The sequence below is a fragment of the Spermophilus citellus genome (genome assembly GCF_964194105.1).
Source record: "Spermophilus citellus genome assembly, chromosome: 3".
In the NCBI taxonomy this organism is placed as follows: domain Eukaryota; kingdom Metazoa; phylum Chordata; class Mammalia; order Rodentia; family Sciuridae; genus Spermophilus; species Spermophilus citellus.
In genome coordinates this window covers 120280223-120300970 of record NC_138184.1, presented here as the reverse complement: position 1 = coordinate 120300970, position 20748 = coordinate 120280223, and the positions used below count along the sequence as shown (strand labels likewise).

Genomic DNA, 20748 nt, shown 5'->3' with positions numbered 1-20748 from the left:
ATCTTTTTATGCAGTATTGATTATATAATAACAGATTAAATAAGAAACAATATAAAATCAAAATATTGAAGTGCCTCATAAAATTTTTGAAAGATTTTACCTGAATTAGACATTTCTTTTGTGTTTTACATTGCTAAGTAAGCTTTAGAGAGATAAAATTTTATATTTTCAATGATGCCTTCTTTTTTAAAAAAAAAAATATTTGTTCTTTTTAGATATACATGCCAATAGAGTATATTTTGATATATTTATACAAACTTAAAGTATATCTTATTTTAATTAGGATCCCAGTATTGTGGTTATATGTGATGTGGAGATTCATTGTGGTATATTCATATATATACATAGGAAATATGTTTCAGATTCATTCCACTTTCTTTCCTATTCCCATTCCCTCTCCCTTCCCTTCATTCCCCTTTGTCTGTTCCTTTGAACTTATATTCTTCACCCCCCACACACATCTGTTGTGTGTTAGCATCCACATATCAGAGAAAACATTCAACCATTAGTTTTTTGGTACTGGCCTATTTCACTAAACATGATAGTCTCCAAATCTGTTCATTTTTACCAGCACATGTCATAAAGTCATTCTTTTTTATGGCTGAGGATTATTCTACTGTGTATATATACCACATTTTCTTTATCCATTTATCTGTTGAAGCGCACCCAGTTTGATTCCATAGTTTAGCTATTGTGAATTGAGCTTCTATAAACATTGATGTGCTTAAGTATAATATGGTGATTTTAAGTCCTTTTGGTACATGCCAAGGAGTGGGATAACTGGATCTAATGGTGCTTCCATCCAGATTTTCTGAGAAAACTCCATACTGCTTTCCAGAGTGGTTGCATCAATTTGCAGTGCCCCCAGTATTATGTGAGTTTACCCTGTCCCCCACAGCCTCACCAAAATTTATTGTTGTTCATACTCTTGATGATTGACATTCTGACTGGAGTGAGATAAAATATCAGTGTTGTTTTAATTTGCATTTTTCTAATTGCTACTGATGTTGAACTTTTTTTCATATATTTCTTTTACAGTAGTAAATGCTAATGCAAATACTTTCCTGTATTTAATCATAATAAATTAACTTTTTTGTTTGTTGTTTAAAAATAGATATGATTATTAAGTAGTGAAAATATGAATTGTTAAATATGTAACTATAGCATTTATACTTGCCTCTGTAAAATCATCATTGAGATTATGACAGAGAACATTTCTATTATCCTAAATAAATGTCTGTATGTGTCCAGAACAGCATAGCCTTCTAGGTTCTGTGAACACATCTGAACACTTGTTGAATTTATTGGTAGATTGTTCCTTTCAATTTATTCTTCAGTACTGCCTTGTACAAAGGACAGATCGTCATTTTTCCTACTGTTGATGGATATTTGAATATTTTCTTATTTTGTTGTAAAGAATATGCTTTCACCAGTCTTTTGTAAATGTATTTACAAAGTAAATTAGGAAGTGTTTTAAATTTAATGATAATGAAATTAAGACATGCTAAATATTGAGGGTTCCAGCTAATCCATGCTGAGAAGTAATTTATTAATTTATTTGTTCTCCTTAGTTATACATGATAGTAGAATGCATTTTGACTTCTCATTCTTCTGGTTGAACCTGATGTAGAGTTACACAGGTCATGGAGTCATGTATGCACACAGGGTAACAATGTTAGATTCATTCTACTATCTTTTCTATCACCATGCCCCCTCCCCTCTTTTCACTCCTCTCTATCTAGTCCAAATTACCTCTATTCTCCACTCACCCCTTATTGTAAATAAGCATCTGCGTATCAGAGAAAACATTCGGCCTCTGATTCTTTGGAATTGGTTTATTTTGCTTAGCATAATATTCTCCATTTTCATCCATTTTCTGGCAAATGCCATAATTTCATTTCTCTTTAAGGCAGAGTAATATTCCATTGTGTATATACACTACATTTTCTTTATCCATTCATCGGTTGAAGGGCACCAAGATTGATTGCATAGGTTAGCTATTGTGAATTGAGCTGCTATAAATTTTAATGTGGCTGCATCCCTGTAGTATGCTGTTTTTAAGTCCTTTGGGTATAAACCTAGGAATGGGATGACTGTATCAAACAGTGATTCCATTCCGAGTTTTCTTAGGAATATCCACACTGATATCTATAGTGGTTGTACCAAACTGTATTACGACCAATAATGTGTAAGTATACCTTTTTGCCTACATCCTTGCCAACATTTATTTTTGCTCCTATTTTTGATTATTGTCATTCTGACTGGAGTGGGATGAAATCTCAGTAGAGTTTTGATTTGCATTTCTGAGAGGTAATCTATAGTTTTAAGTGGAAATGTATCAAAACAAAACCCCCAAATAAATAATATCTGCCTTGATAAGTAGGAAATGACAAACAGGAATTTAATCGCAAAAGAAGTAGTATTAGATAGTTTTGGTAAATAAAGTACATGACAGTTATCTTTTAACTTTCAGATAAACAGTTAAAAACTAGTATAAACAGCTTCCAAATATTGCAGAAGAATGTATCTATACTGAAAAATACTATATATATATTAATTTGTAATTAACTATGATGGCAATTTTTTTTATTTCTCCTATGTTTTAAAATTTGGAAAGTTAATAACTATGGTAAGATTACTAGTAATGAAACAGAAAAAATATATATACATAATAAAGGTAAATATACATAGTAAAGGTATCAATGAAAATAAAAGCTATGCTTTCAAAAACTAATAAATTTGACAATAATCAAGAATCTTAGAGAAAATTTGAACACATATAGGAACAAGCATACTCCTGTAAATAAAAAGATAAAAATTAGAAGAGAATAATATAATCAATTTTATGTCCCTAAATTTATAATATTAGATAAATGGCTGAATCCCTAGGAAAAACTCATCATGAGAAAATGAAAATATGAACTGAAAATTTTTATTGAATTTTTGGCATGAAGAAACTTTAACCCATAATTTTGAAAATTTCCCTCAAAAATATATGGCACATTTACTTCTTAACAAATATTTATAAAATAAATAACATAAATCCTAGAAAAACCCTTTTGTAAATTAGAAAAAGAATAAACATGCCAATTTACTTTCTGAAGATTAGCAGAATTTGATGCTAAAGTCAGACAATTATTTAAAAAAGAACATTGCCATTTCTATCTCTTAAATGAGAACATTAAAATAAAAGAACAAATTAAATCAATATATCAACATATAAAAAGAATACTTCATCATGATCAAGTTTATTTTACATTAGGACCTTAAGGTTAGTTTGGCATAAGTATTATCTGAATAGATGTGTAATGAAGTTGTGTAGTAAACTAGGACTGAAGAGAGATATTTTCAATCTTGAAAAACAAAACTAAAAATACAGAAAAGACAGTTGAGATGTTTAGCCTATTTCTGTTGAGAACACAAGAACATTCACTATCACTATTTGAAGGTTTTAAAATATTAAATAAGACAAGATAGGAAAAGACACACAACAACAGGGTTCATGATGAAAGAATGATGTCCTATTTTGCAGAAAAAGTAATTTTATAAATCGACACAAGAATATAAACATACATTTTAAACAAATGACCTAGTACACATATTTTTTATTGAGCTCAACAACAAAAAAAAATGTCATATATCTTTAGTTTTATTATTTCCAAATACATTTAGCCTTCATCGAGTCCCAGGCAAAAATAGAGCAGAAGACATTCTTCAGAATAACATGTCTACACCTTTCTCAAATTTGTCAGTAAAAAAAAATTGTTGTTGTAGTAACAATTTAGATTCTTAAAAGACACATATAGAATCATACATCAAATAAAAAGAATGAAACCACAATTGAGTATTAGAGTAAAAAACAACTATAAAGCACATTTTAGGAATATATACAGCTCCATCTAATGATGTTATTTAATTGATATAATTTTCTTGGTTTACATAGGAAGAGGTCCTTGTTCTTCAGCATTATTCTCTTTTTTTTGGATGGGGTACTGGGGATTGATCTCAGGGGCACTCCACCACTGAGGCCATCCTCAGCCTTATTTATTTATTTATTTATTTATTGTATTTTATTTAGAAACAGAGGCTCACTGAGTTGTTTAGTGCCTCCCCATTGCTGAGGCTGGCTTTGAACTCATGATCCCCCTGCCTCAGCCTCCTGAACCACTGGAATTACAGGCGTGTGCCACCGTGCCAGGCTCTAACACTATTCTTGAACATTAGAAGATGTGAACAGGCACTTAAAAGAAAGAAAATACTAATGGCCAATGATCAGTGTCCCCAGCCTTAAAAAAATCTAAAAATACTAGTTAAAACTATAATTTAATAGCACTTCAAACATACCAGAATATCAAAGAACTGTAACGTAAAAGACTTGTAATTCTAAATGTGTCCAGGAATGGGAAGCAGCTACAACCCCATATATTGCTAGTGATTGCATCAACCACACAACACCATTTTGAAAAATCATTTGGTATTATTATTAGAGTTGACTATTACCTAGAAGTTTTACTTATTAGTCTTAAACCAAAAGAAATGTAGACTTAAGTATTTCAGAGATGCCTAGAGAATTATTCACAGCTGACTTAGTCATAATAATTAAAACTGAAAACAAAACAAAAAAACTGAAAACAATATAAACACTTTTATCAATAAAAAGTATCTATGAATTATGGTATATCTACACAACAAAATTGTGGAAAGAAAAACTAAAATTAACAAATTGCTATTACATGAAATAGGAAACAAAGTCTAAAATATAATGTTAAACCAGTGAAAGTGAATAAAAATTATTACATAAGGTATGCTTTTATTCACATAAAAATTTTTAAAATAGCAAAATGCATCAATTATGCTAGAACTCTGAATGATGCTTTACATCTGGGGTGGGCGTGGATTTAGTAGTGACTATTACATCAGGTCTCCAGAGGACTTAGTATGTTTTATTTCTCAACTAAGACAGTAATTATATGATGCATTCACTTTGTAATGAATCATCCTGTTCAATTTGTGCCTTTTCCTTTAGGCTTTACTGAAAGATGAGAGGTTATTACCAAAAAAGCTTTGCTGTGGTCTGCAATGCCATGGATTCATAACAGAGAGCATATTCATATCCCCAGCAACCTTACCAGCTCTCCTAGACAGTTGGTGTTTATTTATCACAAGAACACAGTGGTAAAAACTGCTCATAAAAATATTTCTTGATCATTTTAATTATCAAAGAAAAAGTATATTTTCTAATGAAATTTACATGTCTAAATTATTTTATATCTGAAAACTTCAACAGAGGGTCAAAAGGAAAGAAGTAATCTCTGAAAAGCTGAAATGAGATTAAAATGATATTTGATCCAAAGTCCCTTAGACTCCTGAATTATGTCTTTCAAAGGGCTGTTTTCTCAAAGAACTCTCTAAAGAATGGACAGGACACAAGGTACAGTGTGACCTATAATTTACTTCCAAATCCCTATTTCAAACCCGGTGGAGTGGGGCTAAACTACATGGAGAATTTCTACGCTGAAACAAAAGATGTTCCTTGAACCAGAACCCAATTACAGACCAAAATACTTAGCTTCTTTTCACACATTTTAACTTTAAACCTACTACTGCACCAAAAAGAAAAAAAAAAAAAGAAAAATAGAAATGGATGGAAGGGGTTTTGAGCATGCTAGCAAATGAGGTATGAGAAGGGAAATGACAAGAACACAAAATCCAGTGCAAGAGGGGTGTCCCAGCTCCCACAGGCAACCCCAGATCAGGGCTGGGAAGCCAGAGAAAATACTTTTAAATATATATATATATTATATAATATAGCACTTACAAGTATATATACATAGGTATATATGTATGTACATACATATAAACACACACACACACACACACACACACACACACATATATATATATATATATATATATATATATATATATGATATATATGCATATATAGATTTCTTTCAAAATATAATTTTATAAATTTTAACTCTACCAGTTTCTGGAACCTGGCTAAGTAATTGTAACTTCTGCCTCCTGAGTGTGTGTGTATGTGTGTGTGTGTGTGTGTGTGTGTGTGTGTGTGTTTATTCGCATGCATATGTGTGTGTGCACTTTAGTGTGTAACATACTGAGGAGCTGAAAGTATCCTCTTGTGCTTGCTAATGGAATGCAATCAAATTTCTCTCAGGTTACTGTTGAAAGAAAAGTGTTCCTGTGAACTAAACAGAACTGTCCCCACATAAAATAACTCAAGCCACGTAAGAAGCTAACCAATTCATGTGTTTGTTTGTTTTTTTAATTGTTGTTGTTTGTTTGCTTGCTTGTTTTTGTTTTTCTTTTTATTTGGAAAGATTCTACTAAGTAACTGAAAATTGAGGACAAGATCCCATTCCCAGAGCAAATGAAGTAGGTAAGGACTATGTAACTCAGGGTTTCAGAATAGCAAATGCACTCAGATCAGTCTACATGGCCATATGCTTTCCATATTTTCCATCTTGTCTAAAAACTGCAGTAATATGGTATAATCTAAACTTTTATATGATAGTTGATAGCATTTTTAGGGACACTGGTGGTTTTTTAAAATTTTTTTTATTTGTATTCTTTAGACTCAATGAATCCTGGGTACTTTAACAGTTTGACTCAGTTTGCATTTAATCATCAAAGACCTTGTCTACTATGCATCCTTGATCACTAAACACATTTACTGATTTATTGTTTTTTTCAGAATTGCATTAATCTGTCATTGACTCCCTGCTATAGCCCATTAATGAAGATGTTAAATGAGATTTGAATGAACACCATTCCTGGGAATGGCTCTGTGTAGAGAATGCACAGTGATTTAGTAATAGCATTTAATTTTTTTGCCCCTATTGGAGTGTGTATATGTAAATCAATTTAAATTAATGTCACAATATTAATATTTCATGAAATAATGTATTAAACTGTGTACTAAGATGCCTAAATAGTACAACTCCCGCTGTTGACTCAAGCATTAATCTGGGCAATTTCACTTTCAAATGTCAACTTGCAAATGCACATATTTCCTTAAGAACAGGCAATGGGACAGGTGGGTCTTACTTCTTTGAACTCAACTGGTTTGAATGCAAATGTAAATTCCAGGCATCTCAGTCAATAGAAGAGCATTTATTGAAAGTCAATCAAGCAGATCACAAAATCCAATGCCCTTTACACAGACCTGTCATAGGATTTTATACCTCCACCCAAAGAGCATGCTGTGTAGCTGGATTTTACTGTCAATGACCTCTCCTTGTCCCACACAAGAAGCTCAAAATAACATTAGAAAAGATTAAGACCATTGTCTTCCTTTTTCATTTTTTAAAGAAATAATATCATAATGTCATTAAATCTTGACAAGGTTCATTTTATTAAAGTAAAGCTTGCAATTATATGACATTTGTCATTTAACAATGTTTTCCTTTGACTTATTCCTTTGGCAAAATTTGATTTATTTTTTAAAGAGCTGTGAGCTATAGATACACAACATGCTTCCAAAAAGATGGTAAATGTCTAATCACCAATCTTTACACAAACAATGAAAACCAATGTAATATGCAAGCTATCAAAGGAATTAAAACATAAAATTATATATAAATATTATAGAAGGTTGCTGTTTCTCCATTTTAATTATTAAGAACTAAAGTTGAAGATATGACTCTTACAATATGAAATAATGCTCCAATTTAACTCTTTATTTCAGAATTCTCTCCTTTTTGAGACATTGAATTCAATGACTTATTAAACATCTTGGTCACATGGTGTAAGGGTCCGGCGAAGCGTCGGAGAAGGAGAGACCACAGGAGACTAACTTCATGCAATGGCAAGGGGGATTTTTATTAGGGATCCGTTCCAGCGCGCTGGGGCTCCGTGCTCACTCAAGAAGGGAGAGCAGCCCAGAGCCCAGAGCAGAGGTCAAGCAGAGCTTAAGTACACTTTTTGGAAAGGGTGGGGGGCTTTGCATACATCAGAACAAATCATCATGAGGCGCGGGAAAATTGAACAACAATTCTGATACATGATTAGTCCATTCATTGGCGGGAACAGTTTGGGCAGGGGTGATTGGTCACTTCTAAGTGGGGTACACATTCAAACTGATTGGTTCTGGGGCCTATATGCTTACGTGCCATGCTACCTGGAGCCCTTAGCTATTAAACAACCAGGGAATCAATGGAGATATTTACTGGGCAGTTCCCGCATTGTCCTAACAACTTTACAGAGATTACAGGTTCCGGGGATAGCAGAGGAATTGTAACAATAGACTTTTACCTTTTAGCCCAGGCCTTGTAATCTAGAAGCTTTACAATACCCTAGTCTTTTACACTTTAACTCAGACTTTTGCAGCTTAGAATCAGCTTAGAAATTTTACCTTTACAATGGTTGCCTCAAACATACACCTGGAGCAAAATTTAGTTTCTCCTTGTCATTTGAAGCTTTTATTTTTTGGTCCTTATTTTGTTGAAATAAGTTATAATGCACCTAATTGTCCCTGTTGTGGCTTATTTTTAAGGTATCCCCCCCAAAAAAAGTTCATGAATAATACAATGCAAGAAAATTTGGAGCTGAAAGATCCAGTTATAAAAGATTCTTAACCTAATCAGTTTTTTAATCCAATGACATGGATTAACTTGATGGTAACTGTAGACAGGTGGGGTGAGTTTGGAGGGGATAGTCACTAGAGGCTTTCCCTGGAAGGTCTCATCTTTCCTGTGTCCCCTTCTCTCTTATTTTGTCTCTGTTTTCTGGTCCCCACTCACAAGCTGAGCAATTTTCCTCTATTTTGCCTTTCCATCATGATGTTCTCCCTTACCTTTGGCCCAGAGCAATGGATTCATCCAACTGTGAACTGAACCTCTAAAACAGTGAGCCAAAATAAAGTTATTCTACTCTAAATTGTTCTTTTCAGGTACTTTGATCACAGCGATGAAAAGTTAATACAATCAAAACTCCTTGGTAAGGTTGTTTTGTATTTTACTCTCCAATCCAATTTATATTGAGTTTTTTGAGTATGGTAAAAGATAAGGAACTAATTTACTGTTTTACACATGAATATCTAGTTTTCCCAACACCATTTGTTGGAGAGATTATGCTTTCTCCACTTATGTATCCTTGGTACCCTTTAGTGGTATTTCTTCAAAGAGACATGAAAATAGCCAACAATGACACCCTCTCCAGCTTTGCCCCACCTGCCTGTCCTTCAGACTAGGATGGACTAATTAGATTCCATTTCTCATAATTCAATCATTTTACCTCTAAATGTTCCTGCATTAATGAAGGAGCTTTTGAAAATTGTCAATATGAATGTTCATCACTGCTAATCATCAGGGAAACGCAAATCAAATCCATGAATCATCACACCAAGAAGGATGAGTATTGTAAAAAATGTTGGTAAGGATGTGGAGAAATAATAAACCTTGCATACTGTTAGTAAGAATGCAAAATAATGCCATCTCTTTAATTTGGAGGTTCCCGAAAGCTTTAAAAATAAAACTACATATGGTAGCAATAATTTTAGATATTTATCCAAATTAGTTGAAGTAAGGATCTCAAAGAGTTGTTAGTACTCTCATGTCAACTTAAGTAATATAGGTATTATTCATAATACCTATACAACCCAAATTTATACTGATAAATGGATGAAGGAAATACAGTACATATGAATGCACAATAGAACATACTCTGCCTTTACAAAAAAGAAAGAACACTTTGCAATATATGACAGTAGTGATATACTTTGAGGACATCAGGATATGCAAATTAAGCAAATCACCAAAAGAAAAATGCTGCCTATTTCTACTTACATGATGTATATAAAACAGTCAAATTCATATTATCAATGATTGGGATGCTGTTTGCCATAACATGAAGGGAGAAGAAAATGGAACATTATTAATCAATAGACAAAAAATTTCAGTTAAGATGAACAAAATCTAAGTCAATGTTGTATAACAATAATTATACACATAAACTTTTTAAGACAATAGATCTCATTTTAAGAGTTCTTACTTCAATAAATACATAAAAAGAACAAACCTGAATACATTTCAAAATGGAAGCATAGAGGAAAAATGAGACTAGAGAGGATTTGAATAACAATCTTAACAATTTGAATTTGAGAGTATTACATTTTCTTTTCATGCACATAAACAATGTTTATTTTTGAAAAGTCACATCATAGGATACAACAGATTAACTTCTCCAGAAACAAAACAAAACAAAATTACAGAACATGTGTTTGCCAACAATGCAATAAAAATCAGAACTCAATAAAATTCGACAACTAAAACAGAAAGAAAAGCTACACATTTTTTTTGGAAGTTTAAGCCATTCAAAAGTTTAAGCTGTTTATTCTTAAAAGAACAAAAATATGGATTGACACTTACAAAAATGCATAGTTTTTAAAGACACTGTTTTTTTCAGTTGTTGATGGACCTTTATTGTATTCATTTATCTGTATGTGGTGCTGAGAATCAACTCTACCATTGAGCCACAACTCCAGCACTGCCCCCCCACATATTTTTATATAGAGATAAAATGTTGGATTTGGAAGTTTATAAGTTAAAATGTTTATATTTAAAAAAGCAGAAAAGCTGGTTCACAGTTCAACTTAAAAGGCTGGGAAAACAACCAAGCAAACAAAAAGTTGAAGAAATAAAAATCGTAAAAATTATAACTATCTTATAACTAGAGCAGACTAAAGTAACTTGACATCACTAATTCTATAACACTTATCTTATAATCCTATTATCCTTCCTATTTCATCAATTATATTTTCTAATCCTAATTTGTAACCTATAACTTACTGTATTGATTAATTTGGACCATAACAGATGCATGTTTTATGATGACTAAATGTTTTTAATCTATGGTATTTTTAATATGTTTAAGGATAGTATCCCAATTTCAATTGAACTCAAGACTATTCGCAATAATCCTAATAAAAGAAGACCCGGCTGTCAAAGAGCACGTACTCCAATGCATTCAGATGCCAATACCTGTGGCGCTCATCTTTCTTAAAAGCTACAAAACTACACTTCCTGCTGTGACATCCAGGGCACCAAAGAGCTTCTCTGGAAATCACCCTTTCATTATGTCTTTGTAATTACTGTTTTCTTTGTGATGAACCTTACACAAGCTGTGAGACTTTGAATTATGGATCTAGAAGTCACAAGAACTAGCTGCAGTTCGCTCAGCTGTGCCTGTCTGTCCTTACAGCCTCTGTCACAGCTCTCCACTCCACATCTGTATTCATCTTTAGTGAATTGATCACAATTCTAACTTACAGGACCTTGGGGTGAATTTCTCATTTAACAAGCGTTGTGTATCCAAGGCGGGGAAGAGATTGTATACAGCAACACACAAGAGACATAATCTTTGCCCTTAGAACTTTCATTTTCTGGAAGAAACAGTGCAGCGTGAAATATCACTTCTATTTTTATTTTATGGATTGAAAGTTTTGACTCTAGAATTTTATCTTAACCGGATTTTAGCAAATACACATTTTGTTCCACATGTATATGACAGATTACTGGATGCATAATAGGAGCTCAATCAAGAAAAAAAGAGCAATGTTTTGAAGCCTTTTTCTAAAACAATGGAAATATAAATCTAAAAGTAAATTTTCTTAGAAAAGCAGAATTCATGAGTGGAGGGTAAATTTTGAATGTTTTCACATTGCAGGCAATAGTCTTTCAATAAACATTTATTAAGTGCCAACACACATACCACCTATTATATTCAATACGCGCTTCACAGTCTGGTGATAGGGAATTAATTTATGAGTCAGTGCCCAGTTTTGAGTTTTAATCACATTACACAGTAGTACAGCAGACAAGTGTCATATTCCTGATCAAAGGTCAAATCTTTTTATGAATGAGCATACTTGTCTAACAGAGCACAGCTGTGGACAAGTAAACAGAGCAGAATGGAAGGAAAAAGCTCCATATGGGAGCAAGTCAACTCATAAGTGCGCCCCCGCCCCCCCAAAAAATGGGATGACAGAGGTCACAGCACACAAGATATCCCAGGGCTTTTCTACCAGGATGAAAATCACATTCACTGGGAGGGTTTGAAAATATATTTTAAACATATTCCCAGAAACTCCTGAAAGCCCTTTAAGTTAGAATAAAAGATAGAATAGAATAGAAGGTAGGACATGGAGTTTTGCAGGTCATTTTAATGTGCATTTGGAGCTGAGAATATTGGAACTGCACATCTCAAACTTTAACATATACATGTTTCACTTGGGGATGTTAGTATCATGCTGAGGCTGATTTAATTGTTCTGAGGTAGAACCGAGGTTCTGCATTTCTAATCAGCAGCCAAGTTATGTCCAAGATTGCTGGCTCTTCAATAGCTTATTAACTGTTAGAAATGCACAATTTGGGGGCACACACTAGTCCTACAAAATCACAACCTGCATCTTTGAAATATTTCCAGATAACTCAAATGAATGCTAAATTTTGCAAAAAGCTTCTTAAAAGTATGTTTTATACCAAATGAGGATAATAGTACTCAATGTAATTTAGATGTTACATGGTATTCTCCTTCCACTTAATGATGTAATTTAAATCCATATAAATCTAACAAATTCCAAGTCATAAAACCAGATAACATACAAAATGAAGCCTATAGCTGTGGTTTTCATAGTAGGGTACCCCAGCCAGCACAATCAGCATTACTGGGAAGATGAAAGAAGTGAAAATCTGGAGGACCCACCCAGGCCTAGTTTGTTTCAGCAAGGCCTCCAGGTGATTATGATGTTACACACTTGGTTTGAAAATTAATAGTTTATAAAATTACTCTAATTATAATACTATTGTAATGCAATAATACTAAAACTATAAAATCATCATAACACTATTGAACTACTAGTATATAAAATTATTATAATACCTCTATAATGTAGAAGTTAAAATAATTTAAAGGACACAAACTAAATTCATATATTCACCTTAACTCCCTTAAAATAAAAGTAATTCAAGGAAATAGTATATTGATCAGTGTATTGTAAAATGAGATGGGGTATCATAAATGGATGTTTTAGAAATCCCCAGAAAAATGAATGTGATGAATCATCAAGCAAACAAACGTGTACGTGCATTCACTCATACAGGCCTAGAGTTAAGTCAAAACCATATCCAGAGAGATCACAAAGCAAACAAACTAAAAATTTTAGAAAGTTCTACAAAAAATTTTGGAAAAACTAAAGATTAAGACTAAGATTAATATACGATTAATACTAATATTAATCTAAGACTAAGATTCCTGTTACAGAACCAGTTTCTCTTGCCCCCCTTAAAATAATGGGTAGAGTTGGAAAAGACATAAATTTATGAAGTTCCTCAACTAACTGGCGAATGAACTACTATGGAGGGTTTTTAAGATTAGGAAGTCAATGAACTAGATAAAAACAGATAGATATGGTAAATATCAAGTTAATTTTGAATTTGATGATCCACCAAGATCTAAAAACTTAAAAAAAAAATGTTTTTGGGAAATACTCGGAGTAAACTACAACTACAACTACTGTGAGTTTCTCAAAAATATATTCAAATTGTATGTTATGAACATGCTGGTATATGTCTATACCTATATTTATATGTCTTCATGACCTTAGGGTTTAGCAAATATTTTAAATTGGATTTCACTCAATTTAAAAGTTTTCTTTTTCTTTCTTGCAAAGAATGCATTCAGAAAATCCATAGGATGGTAAAAATATTTGAAAATTATATAGAATCATAACATAAAATGAACACTTATAACTCAAAAACAAAAAAGATAAAGAAATCAGTTACATAAAATTGAGAAATATAGTAGATATTTCTTTAAAACAGAAATGTAAATAGACAATAAGCATAAAATCTGTCCCACACCATTAATCATTAAGGGAATACAAATTCAAACCACAATGGGATATCATTTCATATAAAGAAGAATGTCTAGAATAAAAAAAATCAGAAAATAATCAGTGTTGGGGACAATGCAGAAATACTGGAACTTTCATACATTGCTGGTGAGAATGTGAAATGGTCTGGTGGTTTCCCAAATAATTCAATAAAGAGTTATATAATGTTCCAGAAATTCTACCCTAAAGTATAAACCAAGATAAATAAAAATAGTTGAGCAGAAAATGCTTATACATAATATTTATTGGAACATTATTCATAAGAACCCAAAGATGGAAACAACCCACAGGTTCACCAACTGATGAAAGGATAAACAAATGTGGTATAGATAGACATACAATGGGATAATTTTTTAACATAAAAAGGAATGAACTGTATGCTTGAACACAGATAACCATGAATGTGAGAGTAGTAAAAGAAATCAGTTACAAAGGGCCACATGTTATACAATTCCATTTCTATGTAGAGACAGAAAGTACATTAGTGGTTGTTTACGTTTGAGAATAGGGATGGGAAGGAAGCAAAGTGGCAGCCATCTGGTATAGGTTTATTTCTTGGTGATGAAAATATTCAAATTTACTATAGTGATGGGTACACAGGTCTATGAAAATACTAAAAACTATCAAATTCTAAAGTTAAATGGCTAAATTGTGTGGTATATGAGTCATATTGCAAGTTGTTTTAAAGCCTGATGTGGTGGCACATGCATGTAATCCCATCCACTCGAGAGGCAAGAGGAATAGCCCATTTCAGAATAGCTGGATGACTTACTGACCCGTTTAAAAATAAAAATTTTAAAAACTAGAGGGTGGGTATCATAGTGGTAGAGTATCCCTGGATTCAATCCCAGGTACCAGGGGGAACAAAAAGAAAAAAGAAAAGCTTTTTTAAAGGTTTACTAAAGAACACTCCCAAGTCAAAGAATATATGAAAACAGTGGTCAAAATTTGATAAAAAAAATATTGAACATAAAATTACCTCTACAAGCATGAAACAAAGTAAAGATCCCAGGCACAGGAAAGACACACAAAGAACAAATATATAGGTAACAGGTCTCAGGAAAAAAAAAAAAAGGCAAATTCTGAGGTAAGATTTCTGTCAGAAAAATGTGATTAGTGATATGTGTGTACTATTTTTTCAATAAGAGTTTTAGAATGATTTTGCACCTTAAACTCTCTGAATGTATGATATAATTTAAACATTAACATTAAACATCTTTTAAAAAGAATTTTTTTAAGAATTTGAGCACTTATAGACTTCTAGATAATACCTGACCAGTATTCTTCAAATGTATCATGGGCATAGAAAACAAGGAAGAACTGAGAAGATGAGACTAAAAGGAATTAATTCATGGAAAAGAAAAGGGAAGGAAAGGGAAAACCAGTAAAATCCAGAGTCTAGAGTTCACTTAATAGCATTGAACAGATATTAACTTCTTAATTTTGATAAACATACCATAGCTATATGATGACATCCGAGAAAGTGTGAAAAACAGAGCTTCTCAGTCTTTGTGGTATCCACATGCATCAGAGGGTAGTATGTGGTGCACTCCAGGATATTTAGCTGCTTTCCTGACCTATACAGATTACACATGCATAGTATACCCAACCTCCGAACTCCTGCCCTACAGCAAGACCCTGGGTGGATGGATGGGGGGTCGGACAGTGAAGTCACCTTTAATTGGATACCACTGGACTACGTTAATTTCTAATATTAGCTAGCTAGAAAAATCCTATTATCTTTTGCGATATGGGAAGGAAAAAAAATCAGAGAGGTTCAATACCTATGAAAATCCCTTTTAACTAACATTTCCTAGTGAAGGTACATTCAGATGTGATTAACTTACGGCTGCCTTGGCGGTTTTTAAAGAAAATTTATGTACAAACCAAAATGATACCTATTAGGTTTTACTGCAAATAGGACATAGAAAGCTGTTGAACTGAAAAAGAAAACCTGGTTTTCTTTTCTTTTCTTTCTTTCTTTCTTTTTTTTAAAGAGTTTAGAGTTGTATATAGTAGTTGGGTCAGGAAACGTGTATTTTAAGAAATCTATACCCTACATTAGCTGTCCACTCTGATGATAATACCACTCTTAAGAAGTTTCATAGCTATAAAAGGCATTGCCATTATCAAGAAATACTTTGTTAGGAAAATTAGAGCTTGGAATTTAATTTTATTTCCAAAATCATGTTACTTAAGGAATTGCAGATATGAAAAAAAAAAAATTCACTCCCAAGGGAAAAGTTGGGGATTTCATTCTGCAGAACTCTTCCTTCCTCCTTCCCCGACAGTTGGCTCCTCTCTGGACTGTGGAAAACTTGTAAACTTTCTTATTAAGCATGTCCATGCCATTCTTTGGTTTGTCTCTCAGAACCTGCAAGAACCTGTTGTCTGCTCTTAGATTAGGTTCTTACTCTTCCAGCCTTTTACTTTCTGTCCCTCAACATTGAGGACAGCTCAAGACCTGATCTCTGTACACCCTTCTGAGGAAAGTGTTCCCAAGAACAGTTTTATATAACCTTGAACAATCTTCCAACTTGATCACTATAATCAATTACCCAGTATCTGTCAAACACATTATTTTTGTAGTCATTTCTTTTAAACGACTTTTATAGTAGTGAATCTTTCTAGTCTGAATACTATTAGTCTATTTTCTATTACTCTAATGAAATAATGGAGATAGGTTACTTTATGAACAAAAGATGTTGAGCTCAGCTTCTAGTACTGGGTTGAAGGGCATGGTGCTGACATCAACTCTGCTCTGATAAAGATCTCATGGTGGATGCTATCACTAAGTGAGATCACATATAAGACAGAGAGATCCTATCTCCAAGCAGGTTCCCAGAAAGGAAGTCAAAGAGATAGGACACAGCCATGGTCCCTAATAACAACCCTCTTGTGAGAATATCCTTAGGAGTCTTGTGAGAACAACAGGGAAGACACACACACCCAATTATCTAAAGGATCTCCCCCAAGCCTCACCTCTTAGCATGTTATTGAAGACAAGCTTCCAAAACATGAATCATTGGGAGATAAATCTAAGCCATACACAAACCACAACACATAGATTACTAGTCAAAATTAACAAAAAAGAAATGAAAAGAAAAATAAAAAAAGAAAAAATGCATTAATATTCAGAGAAGAAAATTTGTATACGAATGTATGAAAGATTAAAATTATGGAAGCATCTACTTAAAACATAAACCATAGTCTACCACCAACATTTCCTTAAGAGAAAAATTGCAAAAAGTGATATTAAGAACCATGCTGGAAGAATAAAAATGTTTCCCACTTACGAAACAAAAACCTCTATTTATTTTTCCTTAAAAGCATTCAAGTGAATTATACTAATTTTTTATAATTATGAAAGAAAATGTCCTTCTGTCAATAGCCTACATGCAATTTTTATGAACTGCAGAAATTATTATACTTTCTCTCTGTAAATGTCAAGTACAAAAATAAGGCAACTTTGATGGTCAGATGTAACATGATACAGATGCTGAGAACAGTTCAGTAACTTCTTAAAAAGATAAATCTAGAGTTACCGAATGAGTTAGCAGTTCTGCTCCTAGCTTCATACTAAAGAGAAAGGACGACATTTGTCCCCACAAAATATTGTATATGAATTCTTACAGCACTACTATTCATAGTACTTCAAGGGTGAAAACAGGCTACATGTCTATCACGTGATGAAAGGATAAACAAATACACTCTATCCTGCAATGGAGTAATCTTTGGACAGAAAGAAATACATGTCACAACAAGGATTAACCTTGTGGTCACTATGCTAAAGGAAAGAAGCCAGTCACAAAAGATCACATCCTTTAATATTCTATTTATATGAAAGTCCACAGAGGGAAATCTGTAAAGACAAAAATGAGATTAGTGATTTCTGGGGCTGGGAGAAGAGTTAGACAGTTATGGCGATGGAGTGCAGGGTTTCTTCCTAAGAAATGTTTCATATTTCTTATATTGACTGTGCTGATGGGTGTGTATCTGTGTATGTACTAGGAGCCACTGAATTATACACTTTACTTGGTGGAGAGTATGGATGGATGGATGGTATGCGGATGATATGACAGTAGGGATGTTACAGAGAGACCAAAAACCAGACAGAGGATACAGTCAAGAGTTGTTAGCCCCTCCGTGGGAGACAAACAGTTGCTATAAACAATAGGGTGGGTTGAAAGAGAAGAGGCTTGATCCTCAAGTTTCTTGCACAGGGCCAGCTAACCTTGGCTGTTGCAACGCTTGGGATCCTTGCCTGCGCGTGTCTTTGGCACCCACCGTTTCAGCGTCCACCACCAGTGTCCATTTCCCACGCGCTTTCCTCGTGCCCAGGTGCCAACGGTCACCCGAGCCCTGGGCACTTTGCCTCTGGCCGCCTCTGCAGACATCGGGAACTTCTGGAAGCCGAATCCCTACTAGAGGCCGGGACCCTGTCTTCCGGTTCCCATGGGCAGCACCCTGAGTTCGCCTCAGCCCGCGCCGCCACCCTGGGTCCGGGGACACCTGAACCCTCAGCTCCAGTTGACCTCGGCTCCAGCTCTGGACCCTGTTCAGCATGGCCACAGTGATAGCTGTGTCCTGAGCGGGCCGGTTCCCAAGATGCCGCTGGCCTGGAACTTCACCAAGCCAGGGAAGGAAGGCACCGAGTCCTGGGGGTGCTTCTCTACCCCAGAGACCCTGATGGGGCCGGATCTTTCCAGCGCTTGGGAGAATTACATGAAGCGGCAGCTCTGGAATGCCCGGAACCCAAGACGGACCTGGAGCCCAGTGACCATCAAGATCGCTGCTCCTCAGCGCAGGGACAGCCCACTGACATCCCAGGGTCAGGGAGGCCCTTCTGCTGGGCGCAGAGTCTCTGAAGAGCGCCCAGACCCCTGCTCCAAGGAGAACGTGCTGAGAGCCCTCAGCGAGTGCAAGAAAGGGAACAGGAGGTTTGATGGACCACTGTGGTTTGAAATCCCAGAGATCAAGAGCAGGAGGCAGAACCCAGAGCCCAGGCCATCTGCCTTCAAGCCTCGAATAAAAAATGGAGTGGTGCCTGCCTTTGTGCCAAGACCTGGGCCTCTGACTCCAAGTATCTACACCTGGAGCGTTAGCCTCTGTGATGTGGAGACTGACTACCCAGCCTACGTGGAGCCTTCCTTGTCTGCCCCCCAGCCTGGCCAAGGGGCCACAACCATGCAGGGCACTGAGTCTCGCCTGGAGAGCTGGGAGAAGATACGGCCTTCCTGTGGTCTTCACAGGCCTCCTGAGCATCAGAGAGGTGCCTGTAGAGTCCCAATCATCCCTGAGGGCACCCAGTCTGCTGGTCCTTTTGGCTTCTGAATCCAGCCCTGCCAATTCCTTCCGGAGACTTCAGCCTATGTATCTACTTTCGCCGTCTGACCTCCAGGTTCTACCATAGCCTGGGACCCTGATGCTCCAGCTTACCAAGTACTTACTGCTCCATCTTCCTTACCGGCCAACCCCCCGGACCAGCCTGTCCTTACTCTGCTGTCCTTACCCACACTGGAGAATTGTTCATATTGAAACCTTTGCCTCCTCTGTGCCTGCCCTCTCCTTCCTACCCTTTCTTCCCAGACATTTCAGAAAAACATGTTTCTTTCCCCCCTCCCATTTGTTCCCCTCCCATTTGCCTAGTTTGTATAGTTAAATATTTGACCTTATTAAAAACTAATCAATAAAAAGGAGCTTTTCATGCAAAACTAAAGGGAAAGTATATTGCAGGCAGGGAAAGCGCCAAGGCCTGCATTAGAATAATTTATAATAAATAATTTATCTAAATTCAGTAAAGCTGGAGAGTAGCGAGTGAAAAAAACACTGTGATGCACTATGATGGAATATTGCAGGTGCAGGGGACATAGTGAATAATATGGATTGTATTCTAAGAAGTATGTCCTCTAGGCAGAAGGAAGATAGAGATATGGGTGATATATATATATATATATATATATATATATATATTTTTTTTTTTTTTTTTTAAAGGTGATTCTGGCTGCTGTATGAATGGTAGAGGATCCAGGGGTAGCTATTGAAATAGAAACTACTAAAGTTAATACAGAATTTCAAACGAGATGAGCATGGCTTGATCTGAGATGGAAAGGATGCATAAGGGCTGAACTAAACGTGTATTTAAAGGATAGGCATTATGGTGTATTAAGAATTGTAATGCAAAAATAAATAAATAAAACAGAAAAATAAATAAAAATATGTAACAAAAAAATAAAAAAAAATAAAAGATAGGCATTATGGACTTGCTATCGCCCTAGATAACAGCTTTAGGAAAGCGAAAGAATCTCAAGTCATTATTAGTTCAAGAAACAGGATAAAGGTAATGCCATTTATTGAAATGTAAAATAAGAGAAAATGTTTGGAGAAATGAAGATATTTTTTATTTGTTTCTAGAAGAACTAGAACATATTTTATGTCAATGAAATTTATCAACAATGCTGTTGAAAGAAAAAAAAATGAGCCTAGAACTCAGTGTGTGAAGCTGGGGAAATAAATTTGTGAATCATGAACATCTATGTTCACTCATAATAATGGTCCTTAAATCAATAGGCTACATGAAATAAACAATGTAGAGAAAACACAATCAATCATGAAATCCATGGTGTTCCAATGTTTAGAACATGAAAGGAAAAAGGAGACAAGAAGAAACCTGAGAGACAATAGTCATTGAGATGGGAGGGAATCCAGGAGCAGCAGTAACCCTGAGAAGATTTCCATTGGCTGGAATTTAACAGTCATATTAGTTGCTTGAGAAGTTAAGAAAAGAAATGTCTCATTATTGACCTCTTTTAATATTTTTTTGGTTATAGGTG

At 34.7% G+C, this 20748-nt stretch overlaps 1 protein-coding gene across 1 annotated transcript; it reads left to right on the top strand.

Annotated features, from left to right (window-relative positions):
• Window positions 1-18523: 18523 nt before the first annotated feature.
• POM121L12 (POM121 transmembrane nucleoporin like 12) lies at window positions 18524-19249 on the top strand (the record flags this gene model as incomplete). The annotated part of the gene is made up of 1 exon (XM_081283273.1): window positions 18524-19249. The coding sequence occupies one exon, from the start codon at window positions 18524-18526 to the stop codon at window positions 19247-19249; it is 726 nt and encodes a 241-aa protein (XP_081139399.1).
• Window positions 19250-20748: the final 1499 nt, after the last annotated feature.